This window comes from Oncorhynchus kisutch, linkage group LG2 (genome assembly GCF_002021735.2).
Source record: "Oncorhynchus kisutch isolate 150728-3 linkage group LG2, Okis_V2, whole genome shotgun sequence".
Taxonomy (NCBI): domain Eukaryota; kingdom Metazoa; phylum Chordata; class Actinopteri; order Salmoniformes; family Salmonidae; genus Oncorhynchus; species Oncorhynchus kisutch.
The window spans coordinates 55077371-55090156 of NC_034175.2; the positions used below are offsets into that span (position 1 = coordinate 55077371).

The window sequence follows — 12786 nt, forward strand, 5'->3', positions numbered from 1 at the left end:
CATTTCATCTTCAGGGAGGCACTGGTCTGCATATCAGCAATTTTGAATGTATATTTCCCCTGATCTTCTTTCTTGATGTCTTTGACAGACAAGGTATGGCGTCCACGGCGGGAGGAGGTAACATATTTGCTGCTGGGAGTGATTTCCTTGTCATTGAAGTACCATGTACCTTCAGCATCCTCTCGAGATAATTCAACCTCAAACTCCCCAGAGTAGGTCTCAGGCACTTCAATGTTCTCCAGCCTCTTCACAATTGACAGTGAAGCGCCTGCACAATGAGACATTGCTAAGTATAACTGTTTCAGAGTTACTGTTAGTATTCCAAATTCACTATTTTCACAGTTGAAAATAATTGTAAAATAATATAGTAAAATAGTAAGAAAAAGTGCCAACCTTCCACATTGAGTCTGGCAGTGGTCCTGATGTGGTCATCTTCAACAACAACACAACTGTAGTCTGCATCGTCCTTCATGTTGATGATCAGTACAGAAAGGAAATGAACCTTTCTGTCTGAGTGCATCCTGTATTTGTCTCCAGAGAAAATCTCAGAATTGTTCTTCATCCATTTGACTTTAACGAAAGGCTCATTTGTTTCACACTCAAAGGTCGCCATGGTGTCCTTCTCTTTCGCTTCCACATCCTCTAGTTGTTGAGTAAAGCTATTAACTGTAATGGCTAAAGTAAAACAAAGGAAATACACATATTTATTATGCTTTTTCAATGTGGACATACAACAGTTCTCTACAGTTCTCAATGTAAAATTGCATACAAGGCCCAGTGCTGCCAAAAACTTGATTTTCACCTTTTTTATATATGCAGTGCACTCAGAAGATGTTCTGACCCCTTGACTTTTTCGATATTTTGTTACGTTACAGCTTTATTCTAAAATATATATATATTTTAAATCCTTATCAATCTAAACAATGTACTCCATAATGACAAAGCGAAAAAAGGTTTTTGGAAATGTTTGCAAATATATTAAAAATAAAAAACACAAATACCTTACATACATAAGTATTCAGACTCTTTGATATGAGACTCGAAATTGAGCTCAAGTGCATCCTGTTTCCATTGATCATCCTTGAGATGTTTCTACAACTTGATTTACCTGTGGTAAATTCAATTGATTGGACATGATTTGGACATGACACCTGTCGATATAAGGTCCCACAGTTGACAATGAATGTCAGAGCAAAAACCAAGCCATGAGGTCGAATGAATTGTCTGTAGAGCTCCAAGACAGGATTGTGTCGAGGCACAGATCTGGGGAAGGATACCAAACATTTCTTACAGCATTGAAGGTCCCCAAGAACACAGTGGCCTCCATCATTCCTAAATGGAATAAGTTTGGAACCACCAAGACTCTTTCTAGAGCTGGCCACCCGGCCTAACTGAGCAATCGGGGGAGAAGGGCCTTGGTTTACTGCGGAGTGGCTTCCGTCTGTCCACTCTACCATAAAGGCCTGTTTGGTGGAGTGCTGCAGAGATTGTTGTCCTTCTGGAAGATTCTACCATCTCCACAGAGGACCTCTGGAGCTCTGTCAGAGTTCCTCTGTGGAGATGGTAGAACCTTCCAGAAGGACAACCATCTCTGCAGCACTCCACCAATCAGGTCTTTATGGAAGAGTGGAGAGACGGAAGCCACTCTGCAGTAAAAAGGCACATGACAGACCGCTTGGAGTTTGCCAAAAGGCACCTAAAGGACTCAGACCACAAGAAACTAGATTCTCTGGGTCTGAGAAAACCAAGATTGAACACTTTGGCCTGAATGCCAAGTGACACGTCTGGAGGAAACCTGGCACCATCCCTATGGTGAAGCATGGTGGTGGTAGCATCATGCTGTGGGGTTGTTTTTCAGCGGCAGGGACTGGGAGACTAGCCAGGATCAAGGGAAAGGTGAATGGAGCAAAGTACAAAGAGCTCCTTGATGAAAACCTGCTCCAGAGCTCTCAGGACCTCAGACTGGTGTGAAGGTTCACCTTCTAACAGCGCAATGACCCTAAGCACACGGCTAAGACAACGCAGAAATGGCTTTGGGACAAGTCTTTGAATGTCCTTGAGTGGCCCAGCCATAGCCTGGACTTGAACCCGATCAAACATCTCTGGAAAGACCTGAAAATAGCTGTGCAGCGACACTCCCCATCCAACCTGACAGAACTTGAGAGAATCTGCAGAGAAGAATGGGAGAAACTCCCCAAATACAGGTGTGCCAAGCTTGTAGCGTCATACCTAAGAAGACTTGAGGCTGTAATCGCTGCCAAAGGTGCTTCAACAAAGTACTGAGTAAAGGGTCTGAATAGTTATATACATGTAATATTTCCATTTTTTGGTTTTAATACATTTGCAAAAATGTCTAAAAACCTGTTTTTGCTTTGTCATTATGGGGTATTGTTTGTAGATTGATGAGAATTTAATAAATTTTAGACTAAGGCTGTAATGTAACAAAATGTGGAAAGAGTCAAGGGTCTGAATACTTTCCCAAATGCACTGTATTTCCACAATATGAGGTTGGAATAATACTGTGAAATTGTGAAAATGATAATGCCCTTTCAGTTTAAGAGCTGTTTGAAAAGACGGGTGGGATGGCACCTGGTGACATCACCAGGCGATAAATTAGATAATAGACCAAGAAGAGTTCAACACCTCTGCAAGTAACAACTTGTTTTCATTTTCCCCCTCCCTACTCAGACACTCCAAGACTGTCCTAGCAAAGTTCTTGTTGAAATTGAAAAGTTTAAAAAAAGCACAGTAAGGTACTTAATTGTCAACCAAAAATGATTTGATATTGAGATAAAAACAGCTGCATTAGACCTTTAACTACTTGTAGAATACAAGCATTGAAATAGATAATAAATAGATCATTTACCTTGTACCAGCAAGAATGCATGGCTTGATGTCTCTCCAGCAATGTTCATGGCTTTGACCATGATGCTAGCAGAGTCTTCTGCTGTGACATCTCTGACCACTAATTCACACACGTGGTCTTCAGGCCAATACCAGTAAATTCGATCGGTCTTCTCCAGCAGAATTCCATTCTTGAACCACTGGCACTCAGGTTCTGGTTTGCCGACAACTCTGACTCTGAAGCGAACTTCCTCGGTCTGAGACACGGTCTGGCTAGCAATGCGTTCCAAGATCTTTGGAGCTTCCATGCTGGGAGAGAGCTGTATTCTCTCTGGTTTGATTGTGGGTATGGTGAGTTGACCCTCCTCCATCTCTTTCTTCTTCTCAGCCTCAGTCAACTCTTTCATGTGATGAAGCAGTTCTTCCTTCCTCTTCCTAAGCATATCCTCATAGGACTCATCCTTCCTTTTGGACTTGAGCTCCACAGCAGTGATGGCTTCATAATAACCTTCCTCTGTCCTGCGCTTAAATTTGCTCTTCAACTCATCTGTCTCCTCTGTGGACTTCTCATGGATGACTCTTTCAGTCTTCCTCAGTTTGACAACTTCCTTTGGCTGGGCATCAGCTGGTCTGTCAACCTTCACAACTTCAAAGCTAACTCTACCATGTTCAGTAGTGTCATGTGCCTTTGGTTCAGGGACGCGACGGAGGATGGATCTGAAGTCCTCTCTCTGTGTGATCTCGAGCTTCACCAGATGTTCAGCTGTGCCCTCTGGGTTCTCTGCTACCACTTTCACATCTCCTGCATCGTATGACTTGATATCTATAATCTCAAGATAGTAAATGCCATCATAGCGAAGCCTCATTCTCTTGCTCTTGCGAATGAGCTGTCCATTGAGGTACCAGTTAACCTTAGGCGTAGGATAGCCAATAACTCTGCAACGGAATCTTGCAATGTCACCTTCCAGCACTCTTGCTGGTTCAGGAAGAAGGACAATTTCAGGCTTTGACTTCTCTGAATACTCATCCCCAGTGACTCCAGAAGGCCCTCCCTCGTGAGCCATGCGCTCCATCTCATCAATTCTGTGTATTTCCCTCCTGCCCTCAGGTAACTGTGTCTCCTCAACAAGGCTCTTCTCATCCTTTACAATCAGTGTAGCTGAGGTCTGATCAACTCCAAACTTGTTAGTGGCTCTGCAGGTGATGACACCACTATCTCTGGCATAGGCAACTTCAAAGTCAAGACTACAGTAGCCAAATTCATTAACCATGCGCAATCTGTTAGCAGCTGCCAGGGGTTTGCCATCATGCAACCACTCAACCACCATAGTGGGATCACCAATTGGGGTCAGTCTGCATTCAAAATGGACTGGGCCAAAACGCTTCAACCTGACAGAAGTCAGTTTCTTCTTGAACTGTGGTTTCTGCTGCTTGTCCTTGTCATATAGGTCATCCTCCTCCCACTGCTCTTGACCATAACGGAGATGCAAGGGTTCCAACTCTGGAGCTGCTATGTCCTTGGCCTTGTAGGTTCCTTTGGTGATAATGAGTCTCCTCTCTGGCGCAGGTTCAGCAGCATCTACCTCAATGTTGACCCTGCAGCGAGTGGTATCTCTTCCAGCTTTGTTAATGGCTGTGGCTGTGTACCAGGCACTATCAGAGCTCACTGACTGTGGGATGTGGAATTTGGCTTCTCCCTTGATGCCCTCGATCCTACAACAGACATTGTCGTTAGTAAATCAGCATTAAGTACAACCATGTGAAATAAAGATAGTAACAAATATACATATCTTAACGACTGCAGGAGTATTTGGTGCACTTGATGTATATCATAGGCATGTGCACATTGAGATAGAAGGTGGGGCAAAACACATACTTGATATTTGGGTGCTTCTGTGGGGAGATGATGTCGCTGTTTTTCAGCCATACAATGTCAGGCAGGGGGTTTCCGATGGCTTTGACCGCCAACTCAACCAGAGTGCCTTTCTTGACACTGACATTCCTCAGCTTCTCAATAAACTGGGGTCTGATCAAATTTTCTTTGGCTGTAAATGGAGAAAGGACAATGCTATCAGTCAACAATGGTATATGACGTATCGATACAAAGTGACAATTCATTTGAGCTTCAAATGAGGAATAATATAGAAGACAAAGATCTTACCATCAACTGTAAGTGTCATGGACACAGAGCTTTTCCCAGCTCTGTTTTGAGCAACGACCGTCCATTCTCCAGAGTCATGGGGCATGGCTGGAACCACAATCAGTGACTGAGTTCCATCTTCCTTCACCACTATCTTGTGGGTGTAATCATTGACAACTTGTTGCCCTGAAAAGAAGAACACAAATAGAGGAATAAATGTGTGATTTTCATAAAACTAGTTGAGAGAAGAGAACATGTTTTCACATCACTTACCATTGTGGAACCAGAAAGTGTCAGGCATGGGTCTACCAACTACTTTCAGGTCAAATCTGGCAGTCTGCCCTTCAGCGCACTTGAATGACTGTGGCTTCAAGACAAACACAGGCTTGTACAGTCTCTCCAGCTGACTCTCATCAGTGTCATCAAGCCTGCGACCAGGAGAGCGGGCAGGAGAGCGACTAGTAGAGCGTCCGGGAGAGCGACTCAGAGATCTTGGGGACTGGGACCTGAGCAAATAAATACCAAATTCAGTGATACTTGGGAAGTTTTTATGATGGCTATGTTAAACAAATATACATTCAAATCTGGTAATAACCCTGTTACATTTGGTAATAAAAATCTCACCTAATTCTCTGCATTGCCTGAGGTTCAGGCGTGTATCGCTGAGCTCCTGCAATGGCAGTGGGCTCCACATACAGTTTCCCTGAGCTCACAGAGTTGCCCTTCATGTTGCTAGCTAATGCTGTGTAAACACCCTCATCCTCTGGCAGCACCACAGGAAGACGCAGGCTGGCTCTACCATCATGAAGACTCTCCATCTGGTAACGGCCACCATGATGGATACGCTTTCCATCTTTGTACCACGCAATCTTTTGAAATACAAGAAGCGTTTGATGAATATATACTACATGTTACATTCAACTCAATGCAAAATACAAATGCATGGTTTCTTTACTACCTTGGGCAGTGGAGTTCCTGCCATTTTGCAGTGGAAAGTAACACCCATTCCTTCTATGATCCTGTAGTTTTTAACTGGAGTTGCAAAGGCTGACTGTAAAGCCTCACGATCTGCACAAGTCACCATCTCTTCCCGATCCTCAGTCACAATCTGTTGGTAGGTAATTTGCAGGATGCGGATCTCAATCTCGTGGATAATCCTCTCCTCAAAGGAAGAAATCTGGAGTTCCTGTACAAAAAAACACATTGGAATAAAGCATGCTGTTGTTTCATAACAGGTGGGTGAGAACAAATCAAATGTCATAACATCACAATAACTACATTTACATTTGAGTCATTTAGTAGATGTTCTTATCCAGAGCGAATTAAACAACCACATATCACAGCCAATAAAACCTTCCTCAATAAAACAGGTATCAGCAAAATAAGTTCTGCATTGTATAAGTAACGTGTTTCTTTTCATCCGCATACCTGTGTTGAAACAAAGCTTTGCGTTTGTGCTTGCTGTGTCATTCTCCTCTGCCTATACATCTGGTCGTCGTCATATTCGCTCACAACAACAGGGGGTACATCCATCTGCACCGTTGTAATTACTTCACTCTTATATGTCATTTCATGTTTCTTCATGTATTCTTCATATTCCCCTGTAAACAAAATATACAATGTGTAAACAAAAGTTAAGACATTATGGTCTGATTTCACGGACCCAAATAAAGCCTACGACTGTCCAAAATGGCACCCTATTCCCTACATAGTGCACTACATCCAACCAAAGGCCATAGGGCTCTGGACAAAAGTAGTGCACTACTGTATGTAGGGAATAGGGTGCCATTTAGGAAGCAATGCTAACTGAGAATAGTTTGTAGTCCATGAGATTAAACAACATTTTGATTAAAGCAACTGACCTTCCTCCAGCAGTCCAGCTGAGGCAGAGGCTTCTCCAAGCGGGTTCCTGGCAAAGACGGAGTACTCTCCAGCATCATCAGCAAATGTCATGGAGATCTCCAATTTACACACTCCACTTTCCTTATCGTAGTGGACTTTATATCTAATGGGTGAATAAGTTACATTTTAAACATTACAATGAATAATCAACACAGTCTTACAAATGCAAAATAGAGATGAATTGAAAATGTATCACAAGTAGGCTACCTGTATCCTGTAGTAAGGGGCACGCCACTCTTCTTCCAGAACATGTGTGGCTTGGGGCTGCCTCCGATCTGGCACTCAAAGACAACACGTCCGCCCTCCACCAACTTCTGTACAGTTGGCCTCTTGACAAAGAAGGGAGCGACGGCATCTGCAGTATCCACTGGTGAACCTGCGGTGGCAATGGCAGAGCTCACCTCCGACATGGTCTCCTCCTTTGCTTCAGTAGTAAAACTGTTTGAAGGGCATTAGAAATATACATAAATTAGGGTAAATGTAATATCAAACAAGTCCAATTTTTTCATCCATATTCGCAAAACTCAATCAGGGAAGATTCAGCATGACTTGCTGGCGAATGGTTTCATAATGTCTGATAAGTGTCATAGAATCATTCTGTTTTCCCTTGTCAATAAATGGCATGACTCATAACTGTACATGTCAAGAGATTCCAAATGTATTGGTGTAAAATAGTTAGCACTCACAGTTTCTCTTGAGTAGTAAGGTCAAATACAGTGACGGTGCCTTGTTGTGTCATCTCTTCCCGGGTCTCAATCTCCTCGGTTACTAGAAGGAAGAAATGTATACAAGTATTAGCACATTCATAAACCAATAAATCATTCGGCAGTACAGTATTACACCTCAACAGTACGTAGTTTTGTCGACAGAAATGTTCAAAACTAAACTGTCTGTTTACCTTTGACAAGCAGGTAACAGGATGTGCTGATAGTTCCAGCATTGCTAGTAGCAGTGCAAGTGAAGCGACCGCTGTCTTCTGCGAAAGCCTCGCGGATGACCAGACGGGCGCATTTACTCTCATAAGTGATCTGGAAGTCAATGGAGCTTTCAATTCTGTAGTCCTCCCTGAACCACATGATGCCAGGGGCAGGGTGACCAGAAATCTGGCATTCCAGAGTCACAGACTCACCCTCAGTCACAGTCAGGTTCTTTAAGCCCTGAAAACAAAATACAATAGTTTTACTGACATGTTGACATCTAGAAAAAGATGGATGGAAAGGACGCCTGAATAGACAACAATAACTTATATGACCTGACATACATCCACAAGAGAAATACTTACAGCTACAAGAGTAGGTGGCACAACTGGCTCTTCTGCAGGGGATGGGACTGCTGCAGTCTCAACGATCTATGGAAAATGCATATAGGTCACAAAAAGTGACATACAGTACAGTTTCTGAACTTGACTTTGGGAGTAGTGAAAGATGAATAAAATGGAAGCAAGATAAGAGTGAATCCTGAAAAGACAAAGACGGGTTGTGACACAGGCTGGGAACAGATATATGAAGAAGGGAAGAAGAAAAGAGGAAGAGGATAGCAAGGTGGGCTTTCTTTGTGATGCAGATGGGTGCTGAAACAAAGATAACGTGGCGAGGCTTCGGCGTTATGGTGAAGAGAAGGTGTGCTAATACCACTCAGTGAGGTGAGACTCCACACAATGTTATTTTAGAGGGCACAACACTCTGGACTACAAACCTTTGTTTCCAAATCCTTATACATTTGCTCCGTTTCCCCTGTAAACGTAGCGCCTATCTGAGTCTGTAACTGAGTGTCGAAATGAGTCTTATATCTCTCGGAGAGATCCTTAAACGGAGACTTGGTTGGCGCTGGCATCACGTCCACAACCTTACGGTGGAGACTAGGAGATGGAGGCTTGACTGGCTTGATGATCTTTTGAGCAGCATGTGCAGAGGTAGAGGATAACTCTTTCTGCAGTGTGGCAATAGCAGAACCTGCTATCGAAACCTGACCAACCCAAGGAGAATAGCATTATCATCACGAATCAGAACAACCTATTATGATATTGTCTGCTTTGTTTAGAAATATTAAGGCTGTGACTTAAAAATATAATGGAATGGATGACGATGTATACGGATTAAGTGAGCATTAGTTTTTAGGAAATACTTGCTAAGCTAAATAGTTGATTTCTAAGAGTGATTTTTTATGGTATGTCCAGAGAGGCCAGCAATGTGATTGATTATTGATTATTACTTTATCAATTTAACTGATGCATTAAAACGTGTGTCCCACTGCTTGCCTGACATGTCCTATGCTTACCTCATAGCTATGGTCAGGTTTAGGAACAGTAACTTTTGAAACTGTGAAATGTGGAATTGGGGATGGTGCGAGGGCAGTTTCCATGTGGGCGGTAGTAGTTTCTCTACTTCTTTGTATCTAAAGTAACCAACAAAGTGTGATAGAGTAAGGAAAGGTCAACTCAATGCAGAACTTCTGAGAAACCTATCAGAGAAAATGCAGCATCTTTTTATATTTAAAAAGATAGCAAACCTGGGTAACATGAATACTCTGCTCATCAGATGTTGTTTGAATTGATGGTGGTGGTATTATTGGTATTTGCACCATTGGCACAGTTGCAGCCTCAGTTTTCACTGTGACTTGTTGCTCAGTGGTAGCCATCATCATCTGCTGTTTTAAATCAGATTGTATGGTTTCCTCTTCAGCATGACCCCCCTCAGCATGCAAAGGCTTCCGAACACGTGCTAGGTCGACAGCAGCAACCACTGTAGCCTTTGCCTCTGCTTTTTTCCCACCCTCAACCTTTGAGACAACAAGCAATCAATGTCATACATACAGCACATAGATATCATACATAGCATCCATGGCAACAGTCACTATGACAGCAATCAGATTCACATAACGATGACAAACAGGAAAAACATCACACCCGTGGATACAAATCAAGTTTTGTGTGCATTACCTGGTAATAACATGTCATCATTAATGCATGGAATCATGTTAGTTTAGTTGAATTGGTTGTGCAATAGTGAAAATGAACATGCAGTTGACTAATTGAAATACCAAGAATATTTGCTCAATCGACTTGGGAACTCTTTTTCCTCTTAAATAGTAGTGATGGAGAAAAAAGTCAATGCATTTACAATATTATTTTTTGATTTGTACAAAAAATATATATATATGTATAATTGTATTATTATATATATTCTTTGCTAGGTAGCATTAGCTAGCGCTAGTCGGCTAGCGGCATCCTATAGCTTTTTCTCCATGTTCTTTTTAAATAGTGAGCCAACATGTTTATCAGCACTTTTACTTCCATTAATGATCAAAACTAATTTTCTCATGCTTCTCGTCTCTGCAGCAGACATATAGAGAGCAATATGTTTGGAATATCAAATCGCAATGAAATCAAAGTGTCGAATCGCATACATTTAGAATAGTGAGAATCGCAATACATATCGTATCGGCACGTAAATATAGTGATAATATCATGTAGAAAATGGGACCTGTGTAGTGATTTCAACTTAAATAGTGCCTACATACAGTATAGGTGAGGTGAGTGATTTGGGAAAGTGCTCAGAGTAGTAAACAAAACATTAAGCGCCATCTTTAAGCTACCTGCTCCTCGGTTGTCATCATACATGTAACAGTAGAGATTCCAATCTCTCTGTTCTGTACCACAGTGTCATCAGTGTGTGTCTCTATAGCTGGTTCAACAGCTATAGACTCTGGCATGATCTATATGATAAACATAGCCATGGGAAGGAGAGTAATATATTCGGTGAATAAATCATGAGAATATGAATAACACATATCGACACTATGGGGGGGCTCAACAACATCTGTGGGAATGTGAAAAATAAACCATAGGGAATGTGACAAAATCACAGATGGTTGTGAGGTCGAATATGTGGGTACGCTGAAATGACAACAATTTAAAATGGAAAATGGTCTATTTTTTATCAGGGATAATATTGTTAAGCGTGAAGGGGGTCTACAAGAGTGGGAGTGTGATGACAGAAAAAAGGGAAATGAATCAATAATGGAAGTGAAGGGAAGGACGACAGGGTTTGTACTTCATTAAATAATGAACTACCTGTTCCCTTGTTGTGGACATTAACACAGCAGTAGAGGTGCTAGAGGTGCTCTGTGTCTCTGCACTGGCTGTCACCACCGGCACCGGCTCTGGTGTAAAACCAGCAGACTTGCGGCTGCGAGCCTGGTCCACAGCTGCTACCACAGTAGCTACAGCAATGCTTTTATCGTCCACCTCATGCTGCACCTCCTAGCATACATTAGTAGTGTTAACTTAGGATCCAATCAGAAGTTTTATTGATAATAGCTTCAAACGTCATTATCATATTATTGATAAGAGATGCAATGTCAAATAGCTGTCATACCTTTCTAAATTCAGGCAACCTATCCTAATGAGCCATGTTAGATCCCAAAATACATCCAGGTCGTCAAACGTTCATTGGACAGAATATTCAAACTCATTTAGGCCTCAAAAAGAGAGCGAATCAGCTAATCAAATAAGTTCACAATCTTAAAACCCTTACCACCTCATGGACATTCAGTAATCAGCCACAAGATGGCTCTGCCACAGAAAGAGTTGAGAGAGTGGCCCCTAAGAAATAAGAATTTCCTTACCTCTCTCACAGCGACACCAGATACAGCGGACCCAGCCGTTTGCAATCCATAAGAGCCCTCCCAGCGCTGCTCCATGTGAACCTGGGTGGCAGACATGGAGGCCTGGGCATGGGTGGCAGACATGGAGGCCTGGGCATGGGTGGCAGACATGGAGGCCTGGGCATGGGTGGCACTGGAAGTCATGCTGCTGGAATAGCTGCTGGACCCTTCAACAAAGTCTCCCTGCTTCCATGGTGGGAGGACATCAGGACCATGGGCTACCTGTTTGCGTGTGGTCAGTGGAGATTTGACTGGTCTGATTGGGGACACAGACAGTCTAGAAGTGGGGGATACGGACCTGCGTTAAACAAAGAGAGAGAAAATATCAATGTAAAAAAAAATCATTATTCGTATATTACCTGGTACCAAATGGTGTTTTGTAGTGTAAATAGACAAGTAATTAATATGTTTATCATGTAATTACTGTTTTACCAGGTCACTTCTAGAGAGCCTAAATACCTGGTCATTTCTGTATTATAAAATAGCATGGTCTTATTCCCTATGGAGATTGAGGTGAACTATCTGTCTGTATTATATGTGTGGAATATTGTTGAACTCTCTACACTTCCTTGTTAATGTAAGATTTAAATAAAGTTTTTTACCTAACAGGGGCCGGAGTGGGCGCCTTGACATGCCTCACAGGTGATGGTGACTGATGACGTCCCCCTGCAACTCTGGCTGCAAGAGATGATGGTGTTGGGGACTTGGAGGTTGAGGTTGGCTTAGGGGGCACACGTGGTGGGGTCTTGTGTGCTAGATGGCTCACTCCACCACCTTCAACATGCATTTGCATGGATGAGGATTCAAAATGAGCCTCCATACTCTGAAAATAAAACAACAACATTAAAGGTTAGTGTTTTACTGAAATAAAAGTGTATTTATCTGACTGATAGCTTCAATAGACAGACAGATACAACTGCCAATTGCCAAAATAAAGGAAACACCAACAGAAAGTGTCTTAATAGGGCACTGGGCCATGACGAGCCAGAACTGCTTCAATGCACCTTGGCATAGATTCTAGAAGTGTCTGGAACTCTTTTGGAGGGACGCAACTCCATTCTTCCACGTGAAATTCCATCATTTGGTCCTTTGTTGATGGTGGTAGAAAATGCTGTCTCAAGTGGAGCTCCAAAATCTCCCATAAGTGTTCAGTTGGGTTGAGATCTGGTCACTGAGACGGTCATGGCTTTCATGCTTATCAAACCATTCAGTGACCACTCATACCCTGTGGATGG

The 12786-nt window shown here is 42.5% G+C and overlaps 1 protein-coding gene across 19 annotated transcripts in view; it reads right to left on the bottom strand.

Annotated features, from left to right (window-relative positions):
* Nucleotides 1-12786, bottom strand: part of ttn.2 (titin, tandem duplicate 2) — a 179903-nt gene that overhangs the window by 158709 nt on the left and 8408 nt on the right. For all 19 annotated transcript variants that reach the window (XM_031797649.1, XM_031797733.1, XM_031797659.1 and 16 more), the window contains exons 6-26: nucleotides 12154-12374; nucleotides 11513-11849; nucleotides 10959-11147; nucleotides 10481-10600; nucleotides 9395-9664; nucleotides 9164-9280; nucleotides 8582-8851; nucleotides 8169-8234; nucleotides 7785-8043; nucleotides 7573-7654; nucleotides 7094-7324; nucleotides 6847-6989; nucleotides 6413-6585; nucleotides 5943-6170; nucleotides 5609-5853; nucleotides 5258-5490; nucleotides 5006-5170; nucleotides 4721-4889; nucleotides 2867-4557; nucleotides 394-675; nucleotides 2-268 (exon numbers count right to left, since the gene is read on the bottom strand). In XM_031797649.1, the coding sequence (XP_031653509.1) occupies nucleotides 2-268; nucleotides 394-675; nucleotides 2867-4557; nucleotides 4721-4889; nucleotides 5006-5170; nucleotides 5258-5490; nucleotides 5609-5853; nucleotides 5943-6170; nucleotides 6413-6585; nucleotides 6847-6989; nucleotides 7094-7324; nucleotides 7573-7654; nucleotides 7785-8043; nucleotides 8169-8234; nucleotides 8582-8851; nucleotides 9164-9280; nucleotides 9395-9664; nucleotides 10481-10600; nucleotides 10959-11147; nucleotides 11513-11849; nucleotides 12154-12374 (5758 nt within the window). The remainder of the gene's footprint in view (nucleotide 1; nucleotides 269-393; nucleotides 676-2866; nucleotides 4558-4720; nucleotides 4890-5005; nucleotides 5171-5257; nucleotides 5491-5608; nucleotides 5854-5942; nucleotides 6171-6412; nucleotides 6586-6846; nucleotides 6990-7093; nucleotides 7325-7572; nucleotides 7655-7784; nucleotides 8044-8168; nucleotides 8235-8581; nucleotides 8852-9163; nucleotides 9281-9394; nucleotides 9665-10480; nucleotides 10601-10958; nucleotides 11148-11512; nucleotides 11850-12153; nucleotides 12375-12786) is intronic.